The 26,243-nt window shown below is 59.9% G+C and overlaps 2 protein-coding genes across 2 annotated transcripts in view; one reads left to right on the top strand and one right to left on the bottom strand.

The window, feature by feature from the left end:
* Window positions 1-2,274: 2,274 nt before the first annotated feature.
* Window positions 2,275-26,243, bottom strand: part of SND1 (staphylococcal nuclease and tudor domain containing 1) — a 104,019-nt gene continuing 80,050 nt past the window's right edge. Inside the window, exons 16-24 of the mRNA XM_030472073.2 lie at window positions 22,560-22,669; window positions 5,790-5,978; window positions 4,952-5,093; window positions 4,559-4,682; window positions 4,380-4,449; window positions 3,689-3,802; window positions 3,401-3,604; window positions 3,222-3,266; window positions 2,275-2,674 (exon numbers count right to left, since the gene is read on the bottom strand). Coding sequence (XP_030327933.1) covers window positions 2,609-2,674; window positions 3,222-3,266; window positions 3,401-3,604; window positions 3,689-3,802; window positions 4,380-4,449; window positions 4,559-4,682; window positions 4,952-5,093; window positions 5,790-5,978; window positions 22,560-22,669 — 1,064 coding nt within the window. The 3' untranslated portion in view covers window positions 2,275-2,608. The remainder of the gene's footprint in view (window positions 2,675-3,221; window positions 3,267-3,400; window positions 3,605-3,688; window positions 3,803-4,379; window positions 4,450-4,558; window positions 4,683-4,951; window positions 5,094-5,789; window positions 5,979-22,559; window positions 22,670-26,243) is intronic.
* LRRC4 (leucine rich repeat containing 4) lies at window positions 10,076-13,569 on the top strand. The gene has a single exon (XM_030472074.1). The coding sequence runs from the start codon at window positions 10,201-10,203 to the stop codon at window positions 12,214-12,216; it is 2,016 nt and encodes a 671-aa protein (XP_030327934.1). The 5' UTR covers window positions 10,076-10,200; the 3' UTR covers window positions 12,217-13,569.

The raw sequence follows: 26,243 nt of genomic DNA, 5'->3' as shown, positions 1-26,243 counted from the left end.
GTGCACGCTGCGCGCGCCCTCATTGCACACACACCTGCACACAGAGTGCACATGTGAACGCACACAGGGTACATACATACACACAAGCACACACGTGCACAGTGTGCACCCGCACACACGGATGCACACACGTGTGCACATCCGCACTTTGCATGTGCGCACACACACACACACGGCTAATTACGGGGCTGTACTGGGATGAGTTGTACTGGGATGGGTTGTACTGGGATAAAGCGACACTGGGATGTGTTGTACTGGGATGGGTTGTACGGGGATGGGTTGCACTGGGATGGGTTGTACAGGGATAGAGCCGTACCGGGATGTGTTGTACCGGTACCGGCAGGTGTCGCCGTTTCCCTCTCCTGTCCCTCGCTCTGCGCACAGCTCAGCACCGCCCAGCGCCGCCCAGCACCGCCCAGCACCGCCCAGCAGAGCCAGAAGCCACCTCCCTCGCCCCCCGCCAGTTCACGCTGGTGCCCACTGGGCTGTAACTGGGGAGCACCCCAGCACAGAGAAGACACCGGTGACACCGGTGACATTAGTGACACTGGAGGGACACAGTCCTCTGCCATGAAGGGCACTGGGGTCCCTGGCGGTGGATACTGGTGACACTGGGGCACTGGATCCCCTGCCATAGAGTTCTCCGGTGTCCCCTATCTGGTAACACTGGGGCCGGGGGGGACCCGAGGGACAGTCCCATGCGGGTACATCCCGTTCTGATTGAGATGCGCCCCCCGTATGTGTCCCTGTCTCCCCGGACACCGCAGTGTCACCCGCAGTGTCACCCACAGTGTCACCCGCAGTGTCACCCGCAGTGCCCTCGTGGTGCCCACATCCCGTGGCACTGATGAGGGCGGCTCATCCCGCTCCAATGATGGACCAAGGTCAAGCACCGGAGAGGAGCAGGTACAGCCAGAGGCCTCCGGGGGCTCTCAAAGACCCCGAGAACCCCCCCACATATAGACAGAGACCATCAGGAACCCCCAGAGGCCTCCAGGGACCCTCAGAGACCACCACCATGGTGCTGGACATGGAGCTGCTGGGGTGGGAGCAGCCACCTATGTCCCAGGACCCCCCCCCCAGCTCTTCCTTTAACTCCAGTGGTTGGTGCTAATCATCGGCCCCAGCACCAGCGCCCCTGGCTCCCACGGGATCAATCTCAATTAGTGCAGCTCTATAATTAGCAGCCAGGACCAAGGGTGGCCAGAGGGGACGGGGGCCTGCCCCCGACCCCCCCATCATGGTCATCGATCACCAGCAATGGGGACACCAGGGATGGTGGCAGTGCTGGGATGGTGCCCATGGGTGGCATTGACCAGTGGTCCCATAGAGACTGCGACCAGCAGCACTGGGGTGACCAGGATGAGCTTGGGGTGGGGGGGTGATGGCACCTTGGGGTGCAGGGAGCACCCCCCCGTGTCCCCACCCATGGGTCAGGATGAGGGTTGGGTGAAGGTTGGGGTCCAGGATGGGCTCCAGGGGTTGAGGTTCAGGGTTGAGGTCCCTGATGGGGACTTGGGGTTCAGATTCAGGGTCAGGGGCCACATTTGGTTGGGATCCATGGTTGGGATCTGGGGCTGGGATCATGGCTGGGACCCAGGGTTGAGGTTCAAGGTCAGGGGCCACATTTGGGACGCAGGGTTGAGGTCCAGAGTTGGGATCTGGGGTTGGGATCATGGCTGGGACCCAGGGCTGGGACCCAGGTCTAAGGGCTGTATTTGGGACCCAGAGTTGAGGTCCGGGTTTGGGATTTGGGGATCCATGTTTGGGACCCAGGGGTTGAGTTCCAGGTCTAGGAGACATGGTCAGGATCCAGGGTCGAGGTTCAAGGTCAGCTGCCACATTTAGGACCTGGAGTTGGGGGTCCAGGGTTGGGGGTCCATGGTTGGGGTCCACGTCGAGGGGCCACAGTTGGGACCCAGGGTGATGGTTCAATGTCAGGGGCCACATTTAGGACCCAGGGTTGGGACCCAGGGTTGGGACCCGAGGTTCAAGGCTGAGGTTTAATGACCCCATTTAGGACCCATCCTGAAGGTCCCCAATTGCCCCCCAGGTTTGGGGTCCAGCTTTGGGTCCCAGGTTCAAGCTCCCTAAGTGGGACCTGGGGCTTCAAGAGGGGCTTGGACCAGACCCTGCACCATCTCCCCCCACCCGCCCTGGCTCCCCTCCCCACAGCAGGACACAGGCAGGACCCAGGGGCTGTCCCCCAAAGGAGGACCCCCCTTCCCGGTGGTCCCAGCTTGGAGATGGGATGAACTTGTGGGAACACCAGCATGGAGAAGACGCTTGACTATGTTTATTGGGCCTCTGAAGCTTTAAATACAGGCCGGGGGGGGCAGGACAGGGGGGTCACATTCAGCTGTTGGGGGGCCCAAGGTGGGGGACGGGGGGGGGGCTGGAGACACCCCCAATCCCGACATTCCCAGGGCATGGAGCTGCGGCCACCACCTTGGCTGCCCCGGCCCCCGGGGCGATGGGATGGGGCAAGGGGATGGATGGATGGATGGATGGATGGATGGATGGATGGATGGATGGATGGATGCGGGCGGATGGAGGGGGGACGTTGGTATGGGGGTGCTGGGGGGCTGCAGCCCCCCCGGAGCATCCCTCAGCGGCTGTAGCCGAACTCGTCTGCATCATCCGCACGGAAATCTCCGTAGCGCCAGAGGTTGAGCTGCAAGAGAGGGGATGGGATGGGACCAGAGCCAGAGGGACCCTGCAGATGGGGGTACCACATCCAGGATCGCCCCAGAGATGGGGGTCTGCATCCACCATCTCCCCTGGAGATGGGGGTACCACATCCAGGATTTGCCTGGGGATCTGGGTACCACATCAGTGATCACCCCAGAGATGTGGGGGCTGCATCCAGCATCTCCCCTGGACATGGGGTACCACATCCAAGATCCCCCCTGGAGATGGGGGTGTCATATCCAGCATCTCCCAGAGATGGGGGTACCACATCTAGAGTCACCCTGGAGATGGGGGTACCACATCCAGCATCACCCCAAAGATGTGGGTACCACATCCAGAACCTCCTGGAGATGGGGAGCTGCATCCAGCACCTGCTTGGAGATGGGGGTACCACAATCACCCTCCCAGAGATGGGGGTACCACATCCAGCATCTCCTTAGAGGTGGGGGTACCACATCCATCATCACCCTCGAGTTGGGGGGCACCACCCCCAGCACCCCAACACAAGGCCCCCCTCCCACCCGACTCACCCGGGCGCTCTTGGCCGTCTCCTGTGCATTCAGGTACTCGGTGATCTGTGGGGACACAGGAGCAGGGGGTGAACCCACATCCCCTCCCTGGGGGGGGTGGTTTGGTGACCCCCCAAAGCAGTCTGACCACCCATGGCCGGGGGGGGGACGGACCCTTCCGCGACCCCTCCGTCACCTACCACTTTCTGGAACTGCTTCTCCTTGCGCACCTCGACCATGACCAGCCCCTCCTTGACCAGCCCCAGCCCCACGTCGCTCTTGGAGTCGGCGAACTGGAGGGTGACGTGGGGGCAGCCGGGCCCCAGATGCTCCACGTTGAGCAGGCACTGGGTGTTCTGGATGTCCCTCACCACGCTGTCCACCGCGTCCGCGCGCGCGTCGTCCTGCGGCACCACACGGCATCGGGCCCTCAGGCGCCACCGGCCACCCGGAGCCCACCGGCACCACCCGGACCCCCCCAAACTCACGTCTTGGGGCACCTGGATGAAGGCGAACTTGTACTCGGTGGCTTGTGCCGGGAGGACGCGGGTGCTGAAGGCGGGGGGAAGCGCGGCCAAGCGGGTGGCGGGCAGCGTCTCCTTCTGCGGGGGGCACAGGAGGGAATGGGGCACCCATGGGTGCTGCGACACCGTGATGGGATCCCCGGTGTTGGGGTAGGGAGGGTACCCGAGGGTGATGGACATCTCGTGTGGGCATCTCGTGATGGGCATCAAGGGGTGGAACTAGGAGGGTACCCAAGGGTGCTGGGCACCTTGTGATGGGATTGCAGTGCTACAGTTGGGAGGGCACCCAAAGGTGCTGGGTACCCCATGATGGTATCCCCAGTGTCAGGGTTGGGAGGACACCCACGGTGGGGACCCTGTGATGGGCTTCCTGCTGCCGGTTACCCTGGTTCCAGGGTTGGGAGGGCACCCAAAGGTGCTGGACATCTCATGATGGGCATCTATAGGTGGGGATGGGAAGGTACAAAAGGGTGCTGGGGACCCTGTGATGGGCTTCCTAGTGGTGGGGTTGGGAGGGCACCCAAGGGTGCTGGACACCTTTAGCCATGCTGAGGGTCACAACCACCCCCCCAACAGCACATCTAGAGCTGGGGTGCCCCAGTTGTCACCCCAGGGTGCCCCCCACCCATAACCCCCCATCGCACCGAGCACTCACGTTGCCATAGTCAATGTAGAAGATGTGGACCTTGGTGGCCGACTCCACCTTCTCCACCCGGGCCCGGTACCTGGATGGGGTGGGGATGGGATGGGGATGGTGTCACCCCACAACCACACCTCGGCGTGGGGCAGTGACACCCCACACTGGGGCCTGGGGGGACCAGGACCTCTCCTCACCATTCTCCATCCACGAACTTGGCGATGCAGAAGTCACCCCGACGTGGGGCGTAGGAGCCCTCCACCGGCGGGTGGTTGCCCACCTCCGTGCGCATGTTCTCCATCAGCTTCTCCAGTTGGGCACCTATGGGTTGGGGACCTCATCCAGCACCCACCTCCGGCCACCCCCAGCGCTGGGGTGCCAGGGATGAGCCCCTCACCCCAACCCATGTCAAGTGGGGTCCAGGTTGAGGGCCAGGGGCCACCTTTGGGCCCTGGGGTTGGGGTTCAAGGTTGGGAGCCAGGGTTGAGAAGGTGGAAGCCTCAGCGCAGGGCTGAGGCTCAAGGCCAGGGGCACGTTTGGGCACTGCAGGGTGCTGGGGGGCGATGGGGACCCCGGCGCTGTCCCCGTACCCGTCTCCACGTCCTGCACATAGAAGTGGAGGTCGTCCGTGATCTCCGTCACGAAGACGGGTTTGTAGTTGGCCGTGCGCTCCTTCTCCTCCAGCACCGGCACCACCTCCTCCACCGGCGCCTCCTCGTAGTGGGACCACACCTGCCATGGGGGGACACACACGGTGGTTGGGGGACACCATGGCCGTGGTTGGTGCCACCGGCAAGGGGACGATGGATGTGGTGGTACCCGGGATCCCCTGCACCTTGGGGTGGGGATGTCACCTAGCATCGGGCATCCCTTGGGGTGAGGACAACTCTCGAGGGGGGGACATCTTTTGGTGTGGGGACATCCCTTGGGGTCGGGACATCTCTTGATATGGGGACATTCCTTGGGGTGAGGACATCCCTTGTGATAGAGACATCCCTTAGCACAGGCACACCCCTTGGGATGGGGACAGCTCTTGGCCATGGGATGAGGGCATCTCTTGGAGTAGATGTCTCTTGTCATAGGGACATCTCTTGGTATGGGGACAACTCTTGACATGGGGACATCTCTTGGGGTGAGAACAACCCTTGGGGTGGGAATGTCCCTTGTGATGGGGACATCTTTTGGCAGGGTGACACCTATTGGCATGGGGACGTCCCTTGGGGTGGGGACATTCCTTGTGGGGGGAATTCCTTGTGGTGGGGACTGGAATGTCCTTTGGCGTGGGGACATCTCTTGGCCTGTCCCTTGGGGTAGGGACACCTCTTGTGTCTTGGGGTGGGAATGTCCCTTGGCTTGGGGACACCTCTTGGCCATGGGGACACCCCTGGTGGTGGGGACACCCCCAGGACGGTCCTGCCCCACGCTCACCTTCTCCTTCTTCTGCTTGGCGGCCTCCTCAGCAGCCAGCAGCGCCTTGTAGTAGGGGCTGCGCTCGGCGGTGAAGTGGACCTTGGAGAGCGCGTGTTCCACCAGCGCCACCGACAGGTTCAGGCCCTCGATGTGCAGCCACCCGATGAAGTTCCCGGCCTTGTCCATGCTCTCCACCTCCACCTCCACCTGCGGGAGGCCAACGGGCACCCTCAGCGCCGGCCAGGACCCGGCCACCACCCGGCCCCACCGGCCTTCGGCCCCACGCGCTCCTCTGCGTCCTGGGTGCTCCAGCCTTCACCAGTGAAGCAATGGATGGGTATGATGGAGGTTGACCGGGTGGGTGGACACATGTTGGGTGGGTGCCTGGCCAAAAGCCACCCCCCCCAGCACCCAGCTCTGCTCCATCAGCACCCGGGTCTGCTCCTAGGCAGATCAGCACCAGATGCGCTCCATCAGCACCCACACCTGATCCAGACCAGGACCCAGATGTGCTCCTGGGCACCCAACTCTGCTCCATCAGCACCCAGGTCTGATTCGTGAGCACCCAGATCAGCTCCATCAGCACCCAAGTCTGATCCACAAGCACCCAGCTCTGCTTCTGGGCACCCAGCTCCGATCCACCAACACCCAGATGTGCTCTATCAGCACAGATGTGCTCCATACGAGCACCCAGATGTGCTCCTGGGCACCCAGCTGAGGGGAGGAGAACCCCATCGTCTGCATCTGGAGCTCCCTGCCTGCACTGGGCAGCACTGGGCAGCACTGGGCAGCGCCCAGGACCAAAGGGGTGACCAAGGGCCACGGTGGCTCTTGGGTCTGCCTGTGCCATGTCCTGGTCCTGTGGTTCTGCACCAGGGGAAGGGATTGGAGCCCACCCAGCACCCCAGGCACAGCGGAGATGCAAACCGGTGAGCAAACCAGTGAGCAAACTGGGCTGTGTTAACTGGGGTGTGCGAACCAGCAAGAGAAAACTGGGGTGCAAACCAGAGAGCAACCTGGGGTGTGCAACCCAGTGAGAGCAAACTGGTGTCCACCCTGTGCACCCTGAGCATCCCTACTAAACCTGGGGGCCTACAGCCCCCCAGTGTTTAGGGGGTGGGCAGGCAGGAGACACACACAGGCAGGAGATGCTGTGAGGGTAGAGGATGCAGGCAGGAGATGCAGGCAGGAGATGCTGTGCAGGCAGAGGATGAAGGCAGGAGGTGCAGGCAGGAGATGCTGTGAGGGCAGGAGATGCTGTGCAGGCAGAGGATGAAGGCAGGAGATGCTGTGCAGGCAGGAGATGCTGTGAGGGCAGGAGATGCTGTGAGGGCAGGAGATGCTGTACAGGCAGAGGATGAAGGCAGGAGATGCTGTGCAGGCAGGAGATGCTGTGAGGGCAGGAGATGCTGTGCAGGCAGAGGATGAAGGCAGGAGATGCTGTGCAGGCAGGAGATGCTGTGAGGGCAGGAGATGCTGTGCAGGCAGGAGATGCAGGCAGGACATGCTGCAGCTGAAGCACCCAGACCCAGCCATGCCCAGCACCCCAGTGCTCCCTCCAGGCATCCTCCTGCCTCCCACCCCGCAAGTGTCCCCCTGTGAGGTCTGGGGCCAGGGGCCATGCTTGAGCCCATCTAAAGCCCCTTGGAGAGCACCCATGGGTGCCCGAATGCATGGAGCAGATCCTGCCTGCACTGCTGGGGGGTCCCATCCCTGCTCTGGGGGGTCCCAACCCCACTCTGGGGGGTCCCAGGCCACTCCTGGAGGGTCCCAGCCCCATTCCTGAGGTTCCCCCATTGCCTCCCCCTCTCCCCCCCCCTCACTGCCAGCACTTAGGGCTGCCCCCACCTTGCAGCACCCATGGGACCCCAGGGCCCTAGAGGTTCGTTAACTGCCTGGCGCTAATTACCCACCCCACAGCACCCGGGGGGAGTCAAAGCAGCGTCGGACTCCCCCCCCCCACTCCATCCATCGGCACCCACATGCCCATCACCGCAGCATCATATCCATGGCGGAGCCGTGTTCCCCCCCCCGGTTTATTGTCCCCTCCACCAGTGTCCCAGCTTGTGTCCGGTCTCAGCCTTGAGCCCGGTGGAAAAGGGGGGTCCAGAGATCGCGGGGGGGGTCCAGGGATCGAGGCGAGATCCAAGGATCGGGGGGGGAGGGGGGCTCTCCACAGATGGAGCCGCGTGTCCATGTCCCCCCCCCCATCACCTTAAAGCTGGCGGCTCCGTGTGTCCGTCCATCCGTCCGTGTGTCCGGGGGGGGTCAGGGCCACCGGGCTCGGTTGGGTGGGCAGGAGGAGGAGGAGGGAGGAGGAAGCCCATCATCCCGCATCATCCTCCATCCAGAGCGGAAAATAGCTCCCACCCGCCGCACCGGCTGCACCGGGGCCGGTTGGGGCCCCCTCCGGAACGTTGTGGGGGGGTGGGGGGTGGTGGGAGGGGGGGTCCCGGTAGATGCGGGGTATAGGGGGGGGTGTCGTCCGTCGGTGCTTGCGGAGCATCCCCCGCCGCTCCCGGGCTCCCGGCGCGATGCGTCAGCAGCCGCGTTGCCGTTGAAGGACAAAAGGATGAGCCAGCCGCCTGCGCGGCTCCCGCCCGCACCGAGCCCCGCACCGAGCCCCGCACCGAGCCCGGCACCGACACCGGCATCGAGCCCCGCACCGAGCCCCGCACCGAGCCCGGCACCGAGCCCCGCACCGAGCCCCGCATCGAGCTCCGCACCGGGCCCCGCAGCGGGCACCGCACCGAGCCCGGCTCCGAGCCCCGCACTGAACCCGGCCCCGGGCCCCGCACCGATACCGGCCCCGGGCACCGCACCGGGCACCGCACCGAGCCCCGCATCGAGCCCGGCACCGAACGCGGCACCGAGCCCCGCAGCGGGCCCCGCAGCCGCCAGCACCGGAGCACGATGCCCGCCGGCCCCGGGGCCGCCGCCGCCGCCGCCGCCCCGCCCGGGAGAACCGGCGCCAGCGGCCGCTGAGCGCGGACGCGGGACGGAACCGCGACGGGAACCGGAACGGGAACAACAGGAACGGGAACGGGACCCCCCAACCGGAGACGCCGCAAAGCACCCGCCGACAGGAGCCCCCCCCCCCGCACCCCCCATCCCGGAGCGACCCCCCCCGCCGCCGGTGACCGCGCTCCTGCCCCTCCGCCGGGGGCCGGCAGCGACCGGAGCCTCCGGTTTTGTACCGGCCTGAGCGTTTATCGTCATTTTTAATCCCTTTTTCCCCCCCATTTGGATCGCTCGGGGCTTATTTTAGTTTGAGCTTTGGTCCGAGTTCTATTTTTATTCTTTATTTTTAGCCTTTATTTTAAGCCTTTATTTTTATTGTGGTCGAATCCTTCGGCTTGGTTTGATTTTCATTTTTATCTCGTGATTTTTATCTTTGATTTGATTTCATTTATTTTTCTTTAATTGTTTTATTTCTTATTTTATATTTTATTTTTATTCTTTTTTCCTATTTTCTTTTTTATTTTATTTTAATCTTCTTTCCCATTTCCATTTTTATTCCTTGTTTTCCTTTTCCTTTTTTATTTTCATTTTTTATTTTTAACCTTTATTTTTCTTTCATTTTCCTTTATTTTTTCTTTCTCTTTTCCTCTTTTTATTTTATTTTTATTCCTTCCTTTTTAGTTTATTTTTCTTTTATTTTTTATTTTTCCTTTTCCTTTTAATTTATATTTTTTATTTCTAGTTTTATTTTCATTTTAATTTCTATTTTTAATTTTAATTTTCCTTTTAATTTTTTCTATTTTTCTTTTTTATTTCCTTTTTATTTTTATATTTTTCCTTTCATTTTCCGTTTTTATTTTCCATTTTCCCTCCTTTTCCCATTCTCATTTTCACATTTCATTCTGCTTTTTTCCTCACCCCTATTTTCATTCCTCTCCCCATTCCCCGCTCCCTTCTCAATCCCCTTTCCCTCCCCCTTCCCCCCCGCTTCCTCTCCCCGTCTCCCCCGTTTCCCCCCGTTCTCACCCCCCTCCCCGTTCCCATTCCCGTCCCCATGCCGGGCCCCCGGGGGCCGCGGGCCGGGCTCCGGGGCGGCGGGTGCGGGGCGCGGGCCGCGCCGGGGGGGTGCCGGGCCCCCGCTTAGCCGGGCCGCCCCCCCCACAGCCTCCAGGAGCCATTTTGTGTCCCCCCCCCCGTCCCGGATCCCCTTTGCCCAGGTAGGTCGGGCTGGGAGGGGGCTCGGCAGGGCCCCCCCCCGCCCCTCACGCAGCGTTTTTAGACCCTTTTTTGGGGCTAAACCCACGTTTTTCACCCCTTTTTTCTCTCCCCCCCCCCCCCCCATCCATCCCTCCATCCGTCCACCCATCCATCCATCCAGCCGGGCCGGGAGCGGGGGGGGGCCCTGAGCCACTTCTTCCTTTGGACGCCGCCATCCCCAGACGATGGTGAATGATGAACGTGCCACACCATGAAGCTCTTGTGGCAGGTAACTGTGCACCATCACCACCACCACCACCACCACCACCACCGCCACCACCGCTGCCGCGCCTGGAGAGCTGCCCTCGTCTCCTACTTGACGGTGCACGCCTGGATCCTCTACGTGGCCGTTGCCACCGCCGCCGCCTCCCCCGGAGCCCCCGCTTGCCCTTCGGTTTGCTCCTGCAGTAACCAGTTGAGCAAAGTGGTGTGTACCCGGCGCGGCTTGGCCGAGGTGCCCCCCGGCATCCCCTCCAACACCCGGTACCTCAACCTGATGGAGAACAACATCCAGATGATCCAGGCGGACACGTTCCGCCACTTGCATCACCTGGAGGTCCTGCAGTTGGGCAGGAACGCCATCCGGCAGATCGAGGTTGGGGCTTTCAATGGGTTGGCCAGTCTCAACACCTTGGAGCTCTTTGACAACTGGTTGACCGTCATCCCCAGCGGGGCCTTCGAGTACCTGTCCAAGCTGAGGGAGCTGTGGTTGAGGAACAACCCCATCGAGAGCATCCCCTCGTATGCCTTCAACCGGGTGCCCTCCCTCATGCGCCTGGACCTGGGCGAGCTCAAGAAGCTGGAGTACATCTCCGAGGGGGCTTTCGAGGGCTTGTACAACCTCAAGTACCTCAACCTGGGGATGTGCAACATCAAGGACATGCCCAACCTGACGCCCCTGGTGGGGCTGGAGGAGCTGGAGATGTCGGGCAATAACTTCCCCGAGATCAAACCGGGCTCCTTCCACGGGCTCAAGTCCCTCAAAAAGCTCTGGATTATGAACTCGCAGATCAACCTGATTGAGCGCAACGCCTTCGACGACCTGACGGCACTGGTGGAGCTCAACCTGGCCCACAACAACCTCTCCTCCCTGCCCCATGACCTCTTCGCCCCTCTGCGGTACCTGGTGGAGCTTCACCTTCACCACAACCCTTGGGACTGCGACTGCGACATCCTTTGGCTGTCGTGGTGGTTGAGGGAGTACATCCCCACCAACTCGACCTGCTGCGGGCGCTGCCATGCCCCGCTCCACATGCGGGGCAGGTTCCTGGTGGAGGTGGACCAAACCTCCTTCCAGTGCTCGGCGCCCTTCATCATGGACGCCCCCATGGACCTCAACATCTCCGAGGGGCGGGTGGCCGAGCTCAAGTGTCGAACTCCTTCCATGTCCTCCGTTAGGTGGTTGCTGCCTAACGGGACGGTGCTGAGCCACGCATCCAACCACCCGCGGATCTCCGTCCTCAACGACGGCACCTTGAACTTCTCCCACGTCCTGTTGACGGACACCGGGGTTTACACCTGCATGGTGACCAACGTGGCGGGGAACTCCAACGCCTCGGCCTACCTCAACGTGAGCACGGCCGAGCTCAACACCTCCAACTACAGCTTCTTCACCACCGTCACGGTGGAGACCACCGAGATCTCCCTGGAGGACATCTCCCCTAAGTTCACCAAGCCCGTCCCCACCACGTCGACGGGTTACCAACCGGCGTACACCACCACCACCACCGTCCTGGTGCAAACCACGCGGCCGCCCAAGCAGGTAGCCATCCCCACTGCCGACGCGGGCGATAAGACGCAGACCAGCTTGGACGAGGTGATGAAGACCACCAAGATCATCATCGGCTGCTTCGTGGCGGTGACGCTCCTGGCCGCGGCCATGCTCATCGTCTTCTACAAGCTCCGCAAGCGGCACCAGCAGCGCAGCACCGTGTCGGCCGCGCGCACCGTGGAGATCATCCAGGTAGACGAGGACATCCCGGCCACCACCGCCGCCACCACCGCCACCATGGTGAGCACCACCACCGCCGGCGTTGCAGGTGAGGGGGCCGTGGTGCTACCCGCTGTTCATGACCACATGAACTACAACACCTACAAAGCACCGCACGGCGCCCATTGGACCGAGAACAACCTGGGCAACTCCTTGCACCCCCCCGGGAGCACCCTTATGGAACCCTACATCATCCAAACCCACCCCAAGGAGAAAGTCCAGGAGACCCAGATATGACTTTTTAGTTCTTTGGGGCTTTTTTGGGTTGAGCTTCCTCCCATCCCTCCCCTTTTTCCTCCTCCTCCCCCATCACAAACGCAATAGGATGCACAAAACCCCCCCTTAAAGACCCCCCCAAAACGACCCCCCCAATGAAGATCCCCCCCAAATCTAGAAGGTGACTCTTGTACAGAGCTGGGGGAGAGACTTTTCTTTTCTTGTACATGCTTCTATCCGAAATCGATGGGCTGAGAAGAGCAGCAGATATTAAAATTACCCCCCCCACCCCCCCCAAATCACAGTTTCTAACTCCAAGAGAAAAGGGAGAGGAAAGAATTCCCGTTATCCAGCAAGAAGCGGGGGACAGGAGCCTGCTGGGGTGGGATCTGGGCTTGGAATGCGGGTGTTGGGGACGTAAAGGGGGGTTGGATGCAGCAGGCCCCCCCCCCATGTGCCGGGATGGTGGTTGGAGGTGGTGCCAAAATCTTCCACATGCAATAAAGGAATTCTATGGGGGGGGGGGTGGGTATTGGGGAGTTTTGGGGGTATTTTGGGGGTGGGGAGGTATTTGGGGGGGGGTTTGGCAGCCTGCAATGTATTAAAGCAAAAAATGACCCCAAAAAGGGGTTCCCCCCCCCCCCCAATTCAAGTGTGTGGGTGCATGGGGGGGGGTGACTGATGGGTGCCCTCCCCCAGTTCACCCCATTGCACCAGTATAAGGCCACCGGCACCGGCATCGGCACAGGGCTAAAGCTCCTGGGGGGGCCGGGGGGGCCCCCCATTGGGAGACCTGACGTATGATTGTAGACACCTCCCACAACATGATTTTAGGCCCCGTTTTAGGTACACCCCCCCCCAAAACCCCTTCCTTGGGTGGGGGGGTGAGGATCGGGACCCCCCCCATGGGCTGCTCATGGAATGAAGGGGGGGGATCCAGGAGGAATTAAGGGCTTGGGGGGGTCAGGGGGGGGACTCAATGTGGCTAATGGGGGGGAGGCCACCAGCATCTGAGGTGGCTACTGGGGGGGGGGTCCCAGCGGGGACGGCAAGTGCCTCGTGGGGGTCCTGAAGGGCTGGGGGGGTGTTTTGGGGGGGTCACGGCAATGGGGGGCCCCCCCCGGCCGCTCGACTATTGGAATTAACTTTAATTTCTTATTTTAGCTTTAAAATGAATTATCAGACGGGAATTACGTGGGGGGAGGGTTGGGGGGGGCTGCGTGGGGAGGGGGGGGTTAAACAGAGGTTATATCTATATCTATATCTATATAAAGGCCGGAATGATGGGATTGTATCCTGAACTGAGGAAAAACCACGACAAATCCGTCCAAAAACCAAGTGTATTTTTGTATTTTAATAAATATTGTTCACTCTTTGTACCTGCCGTTGTCCCCGAGGGGTTAAACCGGGGGGGGGGGGGATATGCAGGGACCCCCCCAAATCCCTGCCAAAAGGGGGGGTTGTGCCGTATGGATTGAAACGCTTCCCCACAGAAGTGGTCCCAAACAGGGAGGAAGTGATGCTGGGACTGGTACCCACATTGGTACCCAAAGGGGCCCCCCCACAGCACCCAGTTAAAGGCTGGTGTGTCCCCCCCCCACCAAAAGAGGTGCAAGGGGGGGTGCCCAGGGTTGTTATCCCATGGTTTATGGCTGGGAAATGGGAATTTGCTGTGGAAGGAGGGAGGAGGGAGCTGGGAATGAATCAGGTGGCAGCGTGGGGGTGCTGGGAAGGGGGTGGGATGGAGGTGACCCCAGCAGCGCCGTGGGGACGTGGGACATCGTGTGTGGGAATGTGGGGTGCTCTGGGTGGGGGGGATGGGGATACTGGGTGGCCTGGGTGTGCAGGGACACAGAGACACTGGCTCTGTGGGGACACGGGGTGCTCTGGGTGCTGGTGATCAGGACATGGGGTGCTCTGAGTGCTGACAGTGGAGATATTGGGTGCTGGCAGCTGGGACATGCGGTGCTTTGGGTGCTGGTGGTGGGGATACTGGGCGTCCTGGATGCTGGTAATGGGGACATGGGGTGCCCTGGTGATGGGGACACGGGGTGTTCCGAGTACTGGTGGTGGAGATACTGGGTGCTCTTGGTGATGGGTATGGGGACATGGGATGCTCTGGGTGCTGGTGATGGGGATATTGAGTGTCCTGGCTGCTGGTGGTGGGGACATGGGGTGCTGCGGGTGCTGATGATGGGGAATTTGGGACCCCCAGGTGTTAGCAGCAGTGACATGGGGTGCCTGGGTGCCAGTGGTGGGTCCATAGGGACTCCTGGCTGTGTGGGGACATGGGGGACACCCGGGTGCTGGCGGTGGGGACACGGGGACACCGGGGTGTGCAGGTACATGTGGTGCCCTGGGTGCTGGCGGTGGGGACACGGGGACACCGGGGTGTGCAGGTACATGTGGTGCCCTGGGTGCCGGCGGTGGGGACATGTGGGACCCAGTGATGGCAGCAGGGACACAGGGTGCCCTGAGAGCCAGCGCTGGGGATATTGGGTGCCCTGGGTGCTGGTGGCAGGGATAGGGATGTCTCTGGGGGTGGCATCACTGTAAGGGGGCTGCAGTGTGAGCAGGGGGGATTGCAGTGCAATGGGATGCAATGGGATGCAGTGGGATGTGATGGGATGTGATGGGATGCATTTGGATGTGATGGGATGCAATGGGATGCGGTGGGATGCAGTGGGTTGTAGTGGGATTCAGTGTATGCCGTGAGATGCAGTTGGATGCAGTGGGATGCAGTGGGATGCGATGGGATGCAATGGAATGCAGTGGGATACAATGGGACGTAATAGGATGCAATGGGATGCAATGGAATGCAGTGGGATGCAGTGGATTCAGTGGAATGTGGTGGGATGTGATGGGATTCAATGGTATGCAGTGGGATGCTATTGGACATGGTGGGATGCATTGGGATGTGATGGGATGCAATGGGCCTGGTGGGATGCGATGGGATGTGGAGGGATGCAGTGAATGCAATGGGATGCAGTGAGATGTGGTGGGATGTGATAGGATGCATTAGATGTGATGGGATATGTTGGGATGTGGTGGGATGCAACGGGATGCAATGGGATTCAATGGGATGTTACAGAATGCAGTGGGAGGTGGAGGCATGCAATGGGATGCAACTGGATGTGGTGGAATGCAGTGGGATGCCATGGGATGCAGTGGGGTTCAACGGGATGCAGTGAGATGCGGTTGGATCAGTGGGATGCTATGGGACATGATGGGATGCAATGGGATGTAGTGGGATGTGATGGGATGCTATGGGATGCAATGGGTTCAGTGGGATGCAGTGGGATGCAATGGGAGGGCTGTCGTCTCCTACCGCCCCCCAGCCCCTCTCCCTGCCCCAGGGCTCCGTGGTGGCACCAGGGGTGTCCCCTTGTCCCAGTGCCACCAGGCAGCCACCCCAGTGCCAGGGGCTCCATGGCACAACCCGACCCGGCATTCCCGGTCATTATCCCTATTGCTCCGGCTCCGTGAGGTGCCGGTTGGAGCTGGTGGGGTTGGGATGCTCCTGGCAAGAGGGACCTTCACAACCCGATAGAACAACCAGGAATATCAAGCTCAAGTCACCAGAACACAACCAAAAAGCCCCATCAGATTCCAGGCCTAAGGAATTCCGGTGGTTTTCGGGTAACCCAAAAGGACCAGGCAGCTCAAGCCAGGATTGGTGCAGCGGTTGCCACCATGGAGGGTTGCCAGGGAGCCAAGATGTGCATGGGGAGGGCAATGACCACCCCATTGCCCACCTGAGCCTGGGGGCACCTCAGCCAGCACGGAGACCCCCAGGACAACACGGAGACCCCCAGGACAACATGGAGAACCTCATGGCCAACATGGGGACCCTATGGACAACGTGGGGACCCCGAAGCACGAAGCCAAGTGATGACCACGGCAGCCGCCATCCCTCCAACGCTGTGCCGGCACCTATGACACCATCCATGCTCTGGGGGCACAGTCCATGCTCTGGGGGCACGGTACCCAGCCAAGGAAGGGGGTGTCTCTCCCATCCAACACATCCCGGTGCCATCCCGTGCCATGCTCCACACTCCCATTGTCCCCATCCCCAGGAGGGGACAGAGGTGGCACGGCCATGGGATGGATCCTTGGGTTGTGGCAATGTGCCGGTGCCTGGATGCTCAGGGGATGCTATGGGGATGCTCAGGGGATGCTATGGGGATGCTCAGGGGATGCTATGGGGATGCTCAGGGGATACTCCGGGGTTGCTCGTGGGATGCTCAGGGGTTGCATGTGGCATGCTCATGGGATGCTATGGGGATGCTCAGGGACTGCACAGGAGATACTTAGGGGATGCTCGGGGGATGCTGTGGGGATGCTGTGGGGATGCTCAGGGGATGCTCAAGAGTTGCTCAGGGGTTGATCATGGAATGCTCAGGGATGCTCAGGGATGCTCAGGGATGCTCAGGGATGCTCACGGGCCGCAGCCTGCCGCTGGCACTCGGAGCAGCTCCTGCCTCTCCCAGCTCCGGTGAAGCTGCTGACGCAGCAGCTGGAGCCTCTCACCAAACCCATCACAGTAACAGAGACATGAGGGCTACAGGGCTGGAAAACCGGGAATCATTCAGGAATAACCCCCCTCGCGGGCTGCTCAGACTCCTGGAATTACCCTCACCTGGGGTGAAGCCGGGTCCAGCCCCACACATGTGGGGCGCATGGACAGGGAGGTCGCCATGAGCCCCACGGTGAGGATTTGGGGACAGACACCCATCCATGACCCCCAGGCTCCCACTGGAGCCCTGATCCCCATCCTGGGATGCTCCGGAGGCTCCTGCATCCCTATGGATGGGTGTCCCACCCCGGTGGGTGCCGGGTACCACCCCTCCACCTCAAGCACTCATTAAGCCCCATCATCATCCAGTTATAACGACGGTGTCACCAAGCCCCCGGTGCCATAAAGGAATAAATCCGGTGTTCCAGGCAATGGATTGCGCGTCCCGACTGGAGAGGTCACCCAAGGGAAGGAGCATGGAATGATTCCCGTCCTCTTCCCAACCAGGGGCTCCCAGTGGCACGGGGATGCTTTGGCCAAGGTGGTGCCGGGGCAGCCGGTGGCGCTGAACTGGCCGAGTGTTACACCCCAGGGCCTGCATGGGCATGGGAATGCGGATGGCACAGCATGGAATGGCACGGAATGGAACAGCACACATGGCATGGAACTGAATGGAATGGGATGGCAAGGCATGGAACAAAATGGAACGGCACGCATGGAATGGCACAGCATGGCACGGCATGGAATGAGATGGGACAGCATAATATGGCAGGGCACAGCACGGCACAGAACGGAACGGCACGGCATGGCACAGAACTTAACCACATGGGGTAGCAATGGAATGGCATAGCAGGTCATGGTATGGAATGGAATGGCACGGAATGGAATGGAACAGAATGGCATGGCACAGAATGGAATGGAATGGAACAGAATGGCATGGCACAGAATGGAATGGAATGGAATGGAACAGAACAGCATGGCACGGAATGGAATGGAATGGCACAGAATGGCATGGCACAGAATGGAATGGAATGGAACAGAACAGCATGGCGCAGAATGGAATGGAATGGAACAGAACGGCATGGCACAGAATGGAATGGAATGGAACAGAACGGCATGGCACAGAATGGAATGGAACAGAACAGCATGGCACGGAATGGAATGGAATGGCACAGAATGGAATGGAATGGAATGGCATGGAATGGAATGGAACAGAACAGCATGGCACGGAATGGAATGGAATGGCATGGAATGGAATGGAACAGAACGGCATGGCACTGAATGGAATGGAATGGAATGGAATGGAACGGAATGGAATGGAACAGCATGGAATGGAATGGCTGCAGCACAGGCTGCGCTGCTGCTGCCTGCATATTGCTGCAGTGCTGCAGCACCCAGAGATGGGAGGGCTGGGGGGGGCTGCCAATAGGTTGGGGGGCTGCAGGGGGTCACAGGAGCTGGCAGGGCTTGGGGGGCTGGCAGGGGCCAGTGTGGGCAGCGGCGCACCCCCACCCTCCCCCCCATCAGCCGGGACAAGGGACATTTGGGGACCATTGCCCACACTTACAGCACTGGGGGGGTGCAGGCAGGGAGGTTGAGGGGGCTGGAGCCGTGACCCCCCCCCAGCTCCCCATAGGGCAGCCCCATGGCAGTGCCGCAGCCAGAGATGGATGGATGGAGGGATGGATGGGGGATGTCCCCATCACCCAGTTGCCATGGAAACCAAAGGGAATTCCCTTCCGGAGAGCCTCAGCGCCAAACCCCAGGACCCCCCCCCCCACTGCAGGAAAGCAGCAGGGATGTAGACAGGGATGTCACTCCCCTGCACCCCAAAACAGAGCTGCCACCCCCCTGTACCCCAATACAGAGCTACCACCCCCCTGCACCCCAAGATGAAGCTGACACTCCCTTGCATCCCAATACAGTGATACCACCCCCCCGTACCCCAATACAGAGCTGCCACCCCCCTGCACCCCAAGATGAACCTGACACTCCCTTGCATCCCAATACAGTGATACCACCCCCCCTGTACCCCAATACAGAGCTGCCACCCCCCTGTACCCCAATACAGAACTCCCACCCCCCTGCACCCCAAGATGAACCTGACACTCCCTTGCATCCCAATACAGTGATACCACCCCCCCTGTACCCCAATACAGAGCTGCCACCCCCCTGCACCCCAAGACAGAGCTGCCACCCCCCTATTTAGCTGCCTCAGTCTCGGGGCTCTTGGCTGCTGCCCTGGAATCTGGGGGTTCCTCCCACCCTGTTATGAGCCCAGCACCGTGTGTACCCCAACCCGGCTCAGACAAGGGTCTGAGGAATGTCCCCAAGAGCCATTTGGGTCCCGACCCCTTGCAGGGGCTCCCCCAGCCCAGCTGCACCCCGAAACATGGAGCCAGCAGTGGGCAGCTGTGGCTTTGTTAGAGTTCCCATCGGAATTCCATGTGCATCGGGGCCAGATGGGGAGAAACAAGTGAGGGGGATGATGTGGGAAGGAGGAAGGCAGCCGGGAAGGAGGATGCCCGTGCCATGCTGTGCCATCCATGGGCGGTTTGCTGGCACCAAGGGGCTCAGGAGCGCCCGGGGCCGGCCGCGATGGTGGGGATGGGCAGGAGGAGGATGAGGATGTGCCACGGGATGTGCCAGGCCCTGGGAATCCCCAGGATGTGGTAAGGAAGTGGCTGGGATGCGGGTCAGCACTTTGCAGCAGCCGCCTGCGTGTGCAAGATGCTGAGGAGGGAGGGATGGAGCTGCCACGTGCAGCGCTGCGGCCCCGTGTCCTCGTGTCCCTGCAGCCACCAGCGCGCCGTGTTCCGGGTGGGAGCAGGACCTCACTGCTCCAGCCCCCCCAGCAGCATTGCCCTGCAGCTGCAACACCTGCATCCCTGCCCACATCTGTATCTGCAACCACAGCTGCATCTGTGCCCACAGCAGCATGCGTGCCCACATCTGCATCCGTGCCCACATCTGTATCTGCAACCACAGCTGCATCTGTGCCCACAACTGCATCCGTGCCCCGATCTGTATCTGCAACCACATCTGCATCCATGTTCACAACTGCATCCGCAGCCACATCTGCATCTCTGCATGCACAGCCAGATCTGTATCTGCAACCACATCTGCATCCATGCCCATATCTGCATCAGTGCCAACATCTGAATCCACAGCCGCATCTGCAACCAGGTCCCCATCTGGGGTGGCCCCAGCACCCCGTCCCATGCCCTGGCTCCCCCATTCCCACCCCAGCTCCCCATTCCTGTTCCTGACCCCCATTCCACCCCAGTTTCCCATTCCTGCTCCATGCATCTGCTGCACCTCTGCTGTGCCATGCCCACATGTCCAGTGTGCACCCCTCCCGCATTCACCCTGCATCTGCCCTGCAAACAGCCACTGTGCATCCATCCTGCATCTGCCCTGCACCCACTGTGTATCCAATGTGCATCCACTGAGTATCTGCTGTGCAACCCCACACAGCCACTGCACATCCACCCTGCATCTGCCCTGCATCCACTGTGTATCTACTGTGCATGTGCCACCCATCCACCCTGCATCCACCCTGCATCCTCTGTGCATCTGTGACACATCCACCACGCATCCGCTGTGCAACCGCTGTGTATCTGCTGTGCACCCACCCTGCATCTGCCTTCTGTCCACCATATGTCCACCATGCATCCGCTGCGCATCCTCTGCATCCCCTGCGCATCCTCTGTGCATCCACTGCACTTCTGCTGTGCAACCGCCCCATGTCCGGTGTGCATCTGCCCTGCATCTGCTGTGCATCCTCTGTGTATGTGTTGTGCAACCCCACACACCCACCCTGCATGTAGTGAGCATCCACCCTGCATCTGCCCTGCATCCACCCTGCGTCTCCCTGCAACCACTACGTGTCTGCTGTGCATCTGCCCTGCCTCCGCTGTGCATCCACTGTGCACCCACCCTGCACCTCCCCTGCGTCCCCCATGTGTCCTCCGTGCACCCACCATGGTGGCACCCCAACCCCTGGCAGAACCCCCGGGGTCCCTCCTCATCCTCAAGGCAACCGCACCCCCCCCCGGTTCTGGTCCCTCTCACCCCCTGCTGCATCCCTGCATCCGCAGCATCGCTCCATGCGGACGAGGCCACAGGAGCAGGAGATGCCGGCGCAGACCGGCCCCGCTCCCACCACCGAGGTGGGGGTTTGGGATGGGGACGGGTCCCCAGTCAGCGCTCCCCAGTGCTCCCAGTGCTCCCAGTGCTCCCCAGTGCTCCCAGTGCTCCCAGTGCTCCCCAGTGCTCCCCAGTGCTCCCAGTGCTCCCAGTGCTCCCCAGTGCTCCCAGTGCTCCCAGTGCTCCCAGTGCTCCCCAGTGCTCCCAGTGCTCCCAGTGCTCCCCAGTGCTCCCAGTGCTCCCCAGTGCGAGCCAGCCCCAGCCCCAGCCCCATCATCGTGTTCAGAGCAGAGCGTGGGGCTCGGCGTTGACACCAGAGAATGAGATAAAATGGACAGGAACATAAAATAATTGTCATAAAAATAGATTAAATTAGAATAGAATAAAATCAAATAATGAATGGAATGGGATAGGAGAGGACAGGAGAGGACAGAATGGAATGGAATAAACCAGGAAATTTAAATAAAATTAGTTCGACAAATATAGTAAAATAAAATAGAAAAAAATCAGAATAAAATAAAATTAAAAATTAAAACAAAATAAAATTAAATACATAGAATAGATGAGAATAACATAAAATAGAACATAAAATACAAAGTAAAATAAAACAAGATGGAATAAACCAGAATAGAATAGCATAGAATAAAAATAAGACAAAATAAATACATAGGATAAGAAAATAAAATAAAAATGAAAAAAACCCAGAATAGCACAGAATAAAAAATAATAAAATAAAAATTAACAACCTAATAGAAGAAAATAGTAAAATAATAGAATTTTTGATTTAAAAAATAAAATAGAATAGAGTAAAATATGATAGAACAGGAGTGAAATAATAAAAAAGATTAAAGTAAAAATAATGAAATCAAGTAAAATAATACAAAAATAAAGTGAAAATAATTAAATAAAAAATTAAAATAATGTAAGAATAGAATAGAATAGAATAGAATAGAATGAAAAAGGAAAATAAACAAAATCAAATTAAATACAAGAAAGTAAAACGAAATAAAATGAAATAAATCAAAACCCAATGAAACCAATGAGCTCTCCTGGCCCACGTCCCCCCTTGCCCTGCCCGGCACCACTGCTGGGGGGGGGCACCGGTGCCCTGCCCTGCCTCTGCCCTCATTGATCCGGTGTCGGCACAAACCCAGCACCGGGTGATGCTCCCGGTGTCACCCACGTGTGGCACCCACATGTGACACCCACATGTGGCACCCACGTGTGGCACCCGCAGGGACACAGTTCTCCACTCACAGACATCGGCACTGCGGCACAACCCCGACACCAACCAATGCCGGCGCCTCGGCGAGGAGAGCGCGCCCAGATCCAGCACCGGCATCACCGGGGGCTCCCCAGCACCGCGAGCCGGGTCCACGTGTCACCACACACCGGCTGAGCCCGGGGACCGGGCGCTGTCCTGGTCCCTTGGTGACAGCCCCTCGGCGAGGTCGGTGCCACACCGGTGCCACCAGCCCCTCACCGTGTGCCGCATCCCTACTGAGGTCCGTGTCCCACCGGTGCCACCAGCCCCTCACCGTGTGCCGCATCCCGGCCGCATCCCTACTGAGGTCCGTGTCCCACCGGTGCCACCAGCCCCTCACCGTGTGCCGCATCCCGGCCGCATCCCTACTGAGGTCCGTGTCCCACCGGTGCCACCAGCCCCTCACCGTGTGCCGCAGCCCGGCCGCATCCCTACCTCCCGCTGCAGCACCAGCTCCTTGGTGAAGTGCGTGGCCTCCTCGCTGAAGGGTTCCCCCTCCTGCACCAGCCCCGGCAGGTTCCTGGCTCCACGCGGACACTCGATGCCTGCGGGAGGAAGAGGAGGGTGAGGAGGTCAGTGGTCACGTTGAGGTGTCACCTCAAAGAGATGTGTCAGGGAGGAAAGGGGACGTTGGAGCTCAGGTGGGACTCAAAGAGGTCCTGGGATGCTGGAGGGTCCCTGTGCTTGTGACAGGGATGGGGACGTGGGATGAGCTGGGGAAGAGCCAGCAGGGATGGGGACATGGGGACAAGCAGAGACGGAGACATGGGGACACAGGAATAAGCCAGCAGGGATGGGAACATGGGATGAGCAGGGGAAGAGCCATCAGGGATGGGGACATGGGGACGTAGGAACATGGGAAAGAGCCATCAGGCATGGGGACATGGAGAAGAGCCAACAGGAATGGGGACATGGGATAAGAGGGCAAGAACCAGCAGGGATGGGGATATGGGGATGCACAGGGGAAGAGTCAGCAGGAATGCGGACATGAGACAAGCAGGGATGAGGACATGGGGAAGAGCCATCAGGGATGGGGACATGGGACGACCAATGGAAGAGCCATTGGGGATGGGGACATGGAGATGAGCAGGGATGGGGACATGGGACAAGCAGGGATGGGGACATGGGACGAGCATGGAAAAAGCCAGCAGCGATGGGGACAATGGGATGAGCAGGGATGGGGACATGGGACGAGCACGGAAAAAGCCAGCAGAGATGGGGACAATGGGATGAGCAGGGGACGAGCCATCAGGGATGGGGACATGGTGACAAGGGCACAGCCATCAGACCCTGCAGCACCCCCCAGCCCAGGCTCCCCACTGGCACCGCGCTGCCGGCGGTGGCTCAGATTAAACCGCCACATCCTGCATTATTCATTCTATTTTCCATAATTCCTTATTAATGAAGTGCTGGGAATTGCGTGGAGCCCTGCCAGCGACCAGGGACACCGCAGCCCTGCTCCCTGCTGGCATCCCTGAGGATGAGAGAATGGGAAGTGGACCGGGAGATTAACCATGTCCCCCCTCAGGAGCCCACCCCACTGTTGTGAGGTCCCCGTGTCCCCAGTGACGGCAGACCTGGGGTGCTGAGCACTTTGGGGTGACTCCAGTGCACCCATCACTGGCAATTGAAGGGGTTCTGAGGGTCCTGGGGTCCCCCCACATCAGCACCCGGAGTATCCCAGGGCATTGGGATGGGGACCCTCAAATCCCGGCTCTGCTCTGGCTCCCCATGGGACCCCACCGAGGTGATCCCACTGGCTGGGGGTGCATAAACCAGGCCTAAATCCAGGAGGATGTGGCCCTGTCCCTATTCCTGTCGCATCCCCATCCCTGTCATATCCCATCCTCATCACTGCCCCATCCCTGTCACAGCCCCATCCCCATCCATATCCCCATCCCTATTACACCCACATCCCTCTCCCTCTTGTAACCCCTATGCTCATACCTGTCCTCATCCCCATTGCATCCCTATCCCCATCCCTATCACATTCCCTGTCCCTGTTGTATTCTCATCCTCATCCCTGTCGACATCCCCACTGCATCCCCATCCGTGTAGCATCCCCATACCTGTTGTATCCCCATCCTCATCCCTGCCCCCATCCCCATTCCCATGCCTACTGCATCCTGATCCTCATCCCTATCACATTTGCAACCCCACCCCTATCCCTGTCATATCCCCATTCCTACTGCAACCTATCCCCATCCCTATCACATCCCTTTGTCATACCCCCATCCTCATCCCTGTCCCCATCCCCATCCTCACCCCCATCCCTGTCACATCCCAATCCCCATCCCCATCACCTCCACCCAACCCATCCACCACCTCCCATCATCATCATCACCACCCCCCCAATGCCATGCCCAGTGCTGGGAAACCCCCCCTTTTCCCTCTTTCCCACCCCACCTCCTCCCATCTCCAAGGGAATCTGGCAGGAATGCCGCTGCCAGGGCAGTGCAGGCAGCTGCCAGCCCCAGCCCTGCCCGCACCCCCCGGCCTCCCTGGCATTGGCACCCTCTGCCTGGAAACACGGAGTGTTTCTGGAAAGGCATCAGAACGTGCGGTGGGGAGGGCGATATTCCTTAATGGAAACCCACAGCCGGCATTGAACTGCACCAGCGGCTGAGGGGATGGAAAGTTCCCCCCAAGCAGGACCACACGGGAGCCCCCAGACCCTCCCATGGCACATCCAGAGGGATCCTGGGTAGATCCATAGGGAGAGAGGACCCTTGTCCATCCCAGGGGGTGAGGGATGAGCTTTGGATTCAGCGCCCTGGTCCTGGATCCGGGCCAGCACCGGCAGCACGGAGCCAGCAGCCAGTGATGAGCAGGAGGAAGGAGCGGATGCATCTCCTCCTCCTCCTCCTGCTCCTGGAACGCTGGCACTGGGCGGGAATGGCTCTGGCACGGCACCACCAGCGCTGCGGCGAGGCCACAGCAGCCTTGTCTCGGGCAAGGAGCATCCCACTGCACTGGGAAGGGGGATTGGGAGCCAGCATCTTCCCTTCCTCCTCCCTCTCCTCCTCCTCCTCTGCATGGAGCAAGCAGGGGCTGGGGGAAGGGTTATGCACCACAGCAGTGATTTATTCCCAAAGAATAGCGCAGCAGCCGCTCCGGATCCCTCGATCTGCTCCGATCAGGGGAGGGAAGCTTGGATTTGGGAATGGGAAACCTGAAAAGGTCGGGATGAGGATGCTCAGCCCCGGGAAGGCGCTTGGCGAAGTTACCAGCACTTCAATGGTGAGACAGAACCGAAGCCGTGGCTCTGCTGCTCTTCCCGGGAAGCTGCCATGGATTAATGTGCACAATGAGGGATGCGGCTGCCACCACTCCCCCCCGGGATCCCGGAAGAATTCCACTGCAAATCACTTTGGTTAAATGCTTTACCCCAAGCGGAGAGACCCGGAGCCGGTGGGGATGGAGGAGGTGGCTGCTGGGGATGCGGAGGATGCTCCAACCCCAGCCCCATTCCCACAGGAATGGAGGTTGAGGGGTGGGGGTGAGCATCCCGCAGCATCCCAGGTCATCCCGGAGTATCCCTCAGCATCCCTGGGGTATCTATCCTGCAGCATCCCTGGGGCATCCTGCAGCATTCCAGGATATCCCACAGCATCCATAGCATTCCCACAGCATCCCTGGGGCATCCTACAGTATCCCAGGGCATCCTGCAGCATCCCTGGGGTATCTATGCTGCAGCATCCCATGATAACCCACAGCATCCTGAGGCATCCTGCAGCATCCCAGGACATCCCACAGCATCCCTGGGGCATCCCGCTGCATCCCACTCATCCTGAAGCATCCCAGTATATCCCACGGCATCCCTGAGGCATCCTACACCATCCTGTGGTATCCTGCATTATCCCAGGATACCCCTCAGCATTCCAGGACATGCCACAGTCAGATTTACCACCAACTTCCCATCACCTCTGGAGCAGGGACTTCTCCAGCCCCAATTCCTGGTCTCTATACAGCTTTCCCCCCTCTTTGCTGTGCCATAACCATGACCAGCACAGGGAGCAGGGATGGCACCGCGCTTGCCACTGCTCTCCGGGAGGATTTATGGATCTGGGGAGACATAGAGGAGGTGGGAGGAGAGGAGCCGCATCCAAGACCGGAATG

The sequence above is a fragment of the Strigops habroptila genome, chromosome 3 (assembly GCF_004027225.2).
Source record: "Strigops habroptila isolate Jane chromosome 3, bStrHab1.2.pri, whole genome shotgun sequence".
NCBI classification, from domain to species: Eukaryota; Metazoa; Chordata; class Aves; order Psittaciformes; family Psittacidae; genus Strigops; species Strigops habroptila.
The sequence above is the reverse complement of the archived record's forward strand: the minus strand, read 5'-3'. Positions and strand labels throughout refer to the sequence as shown.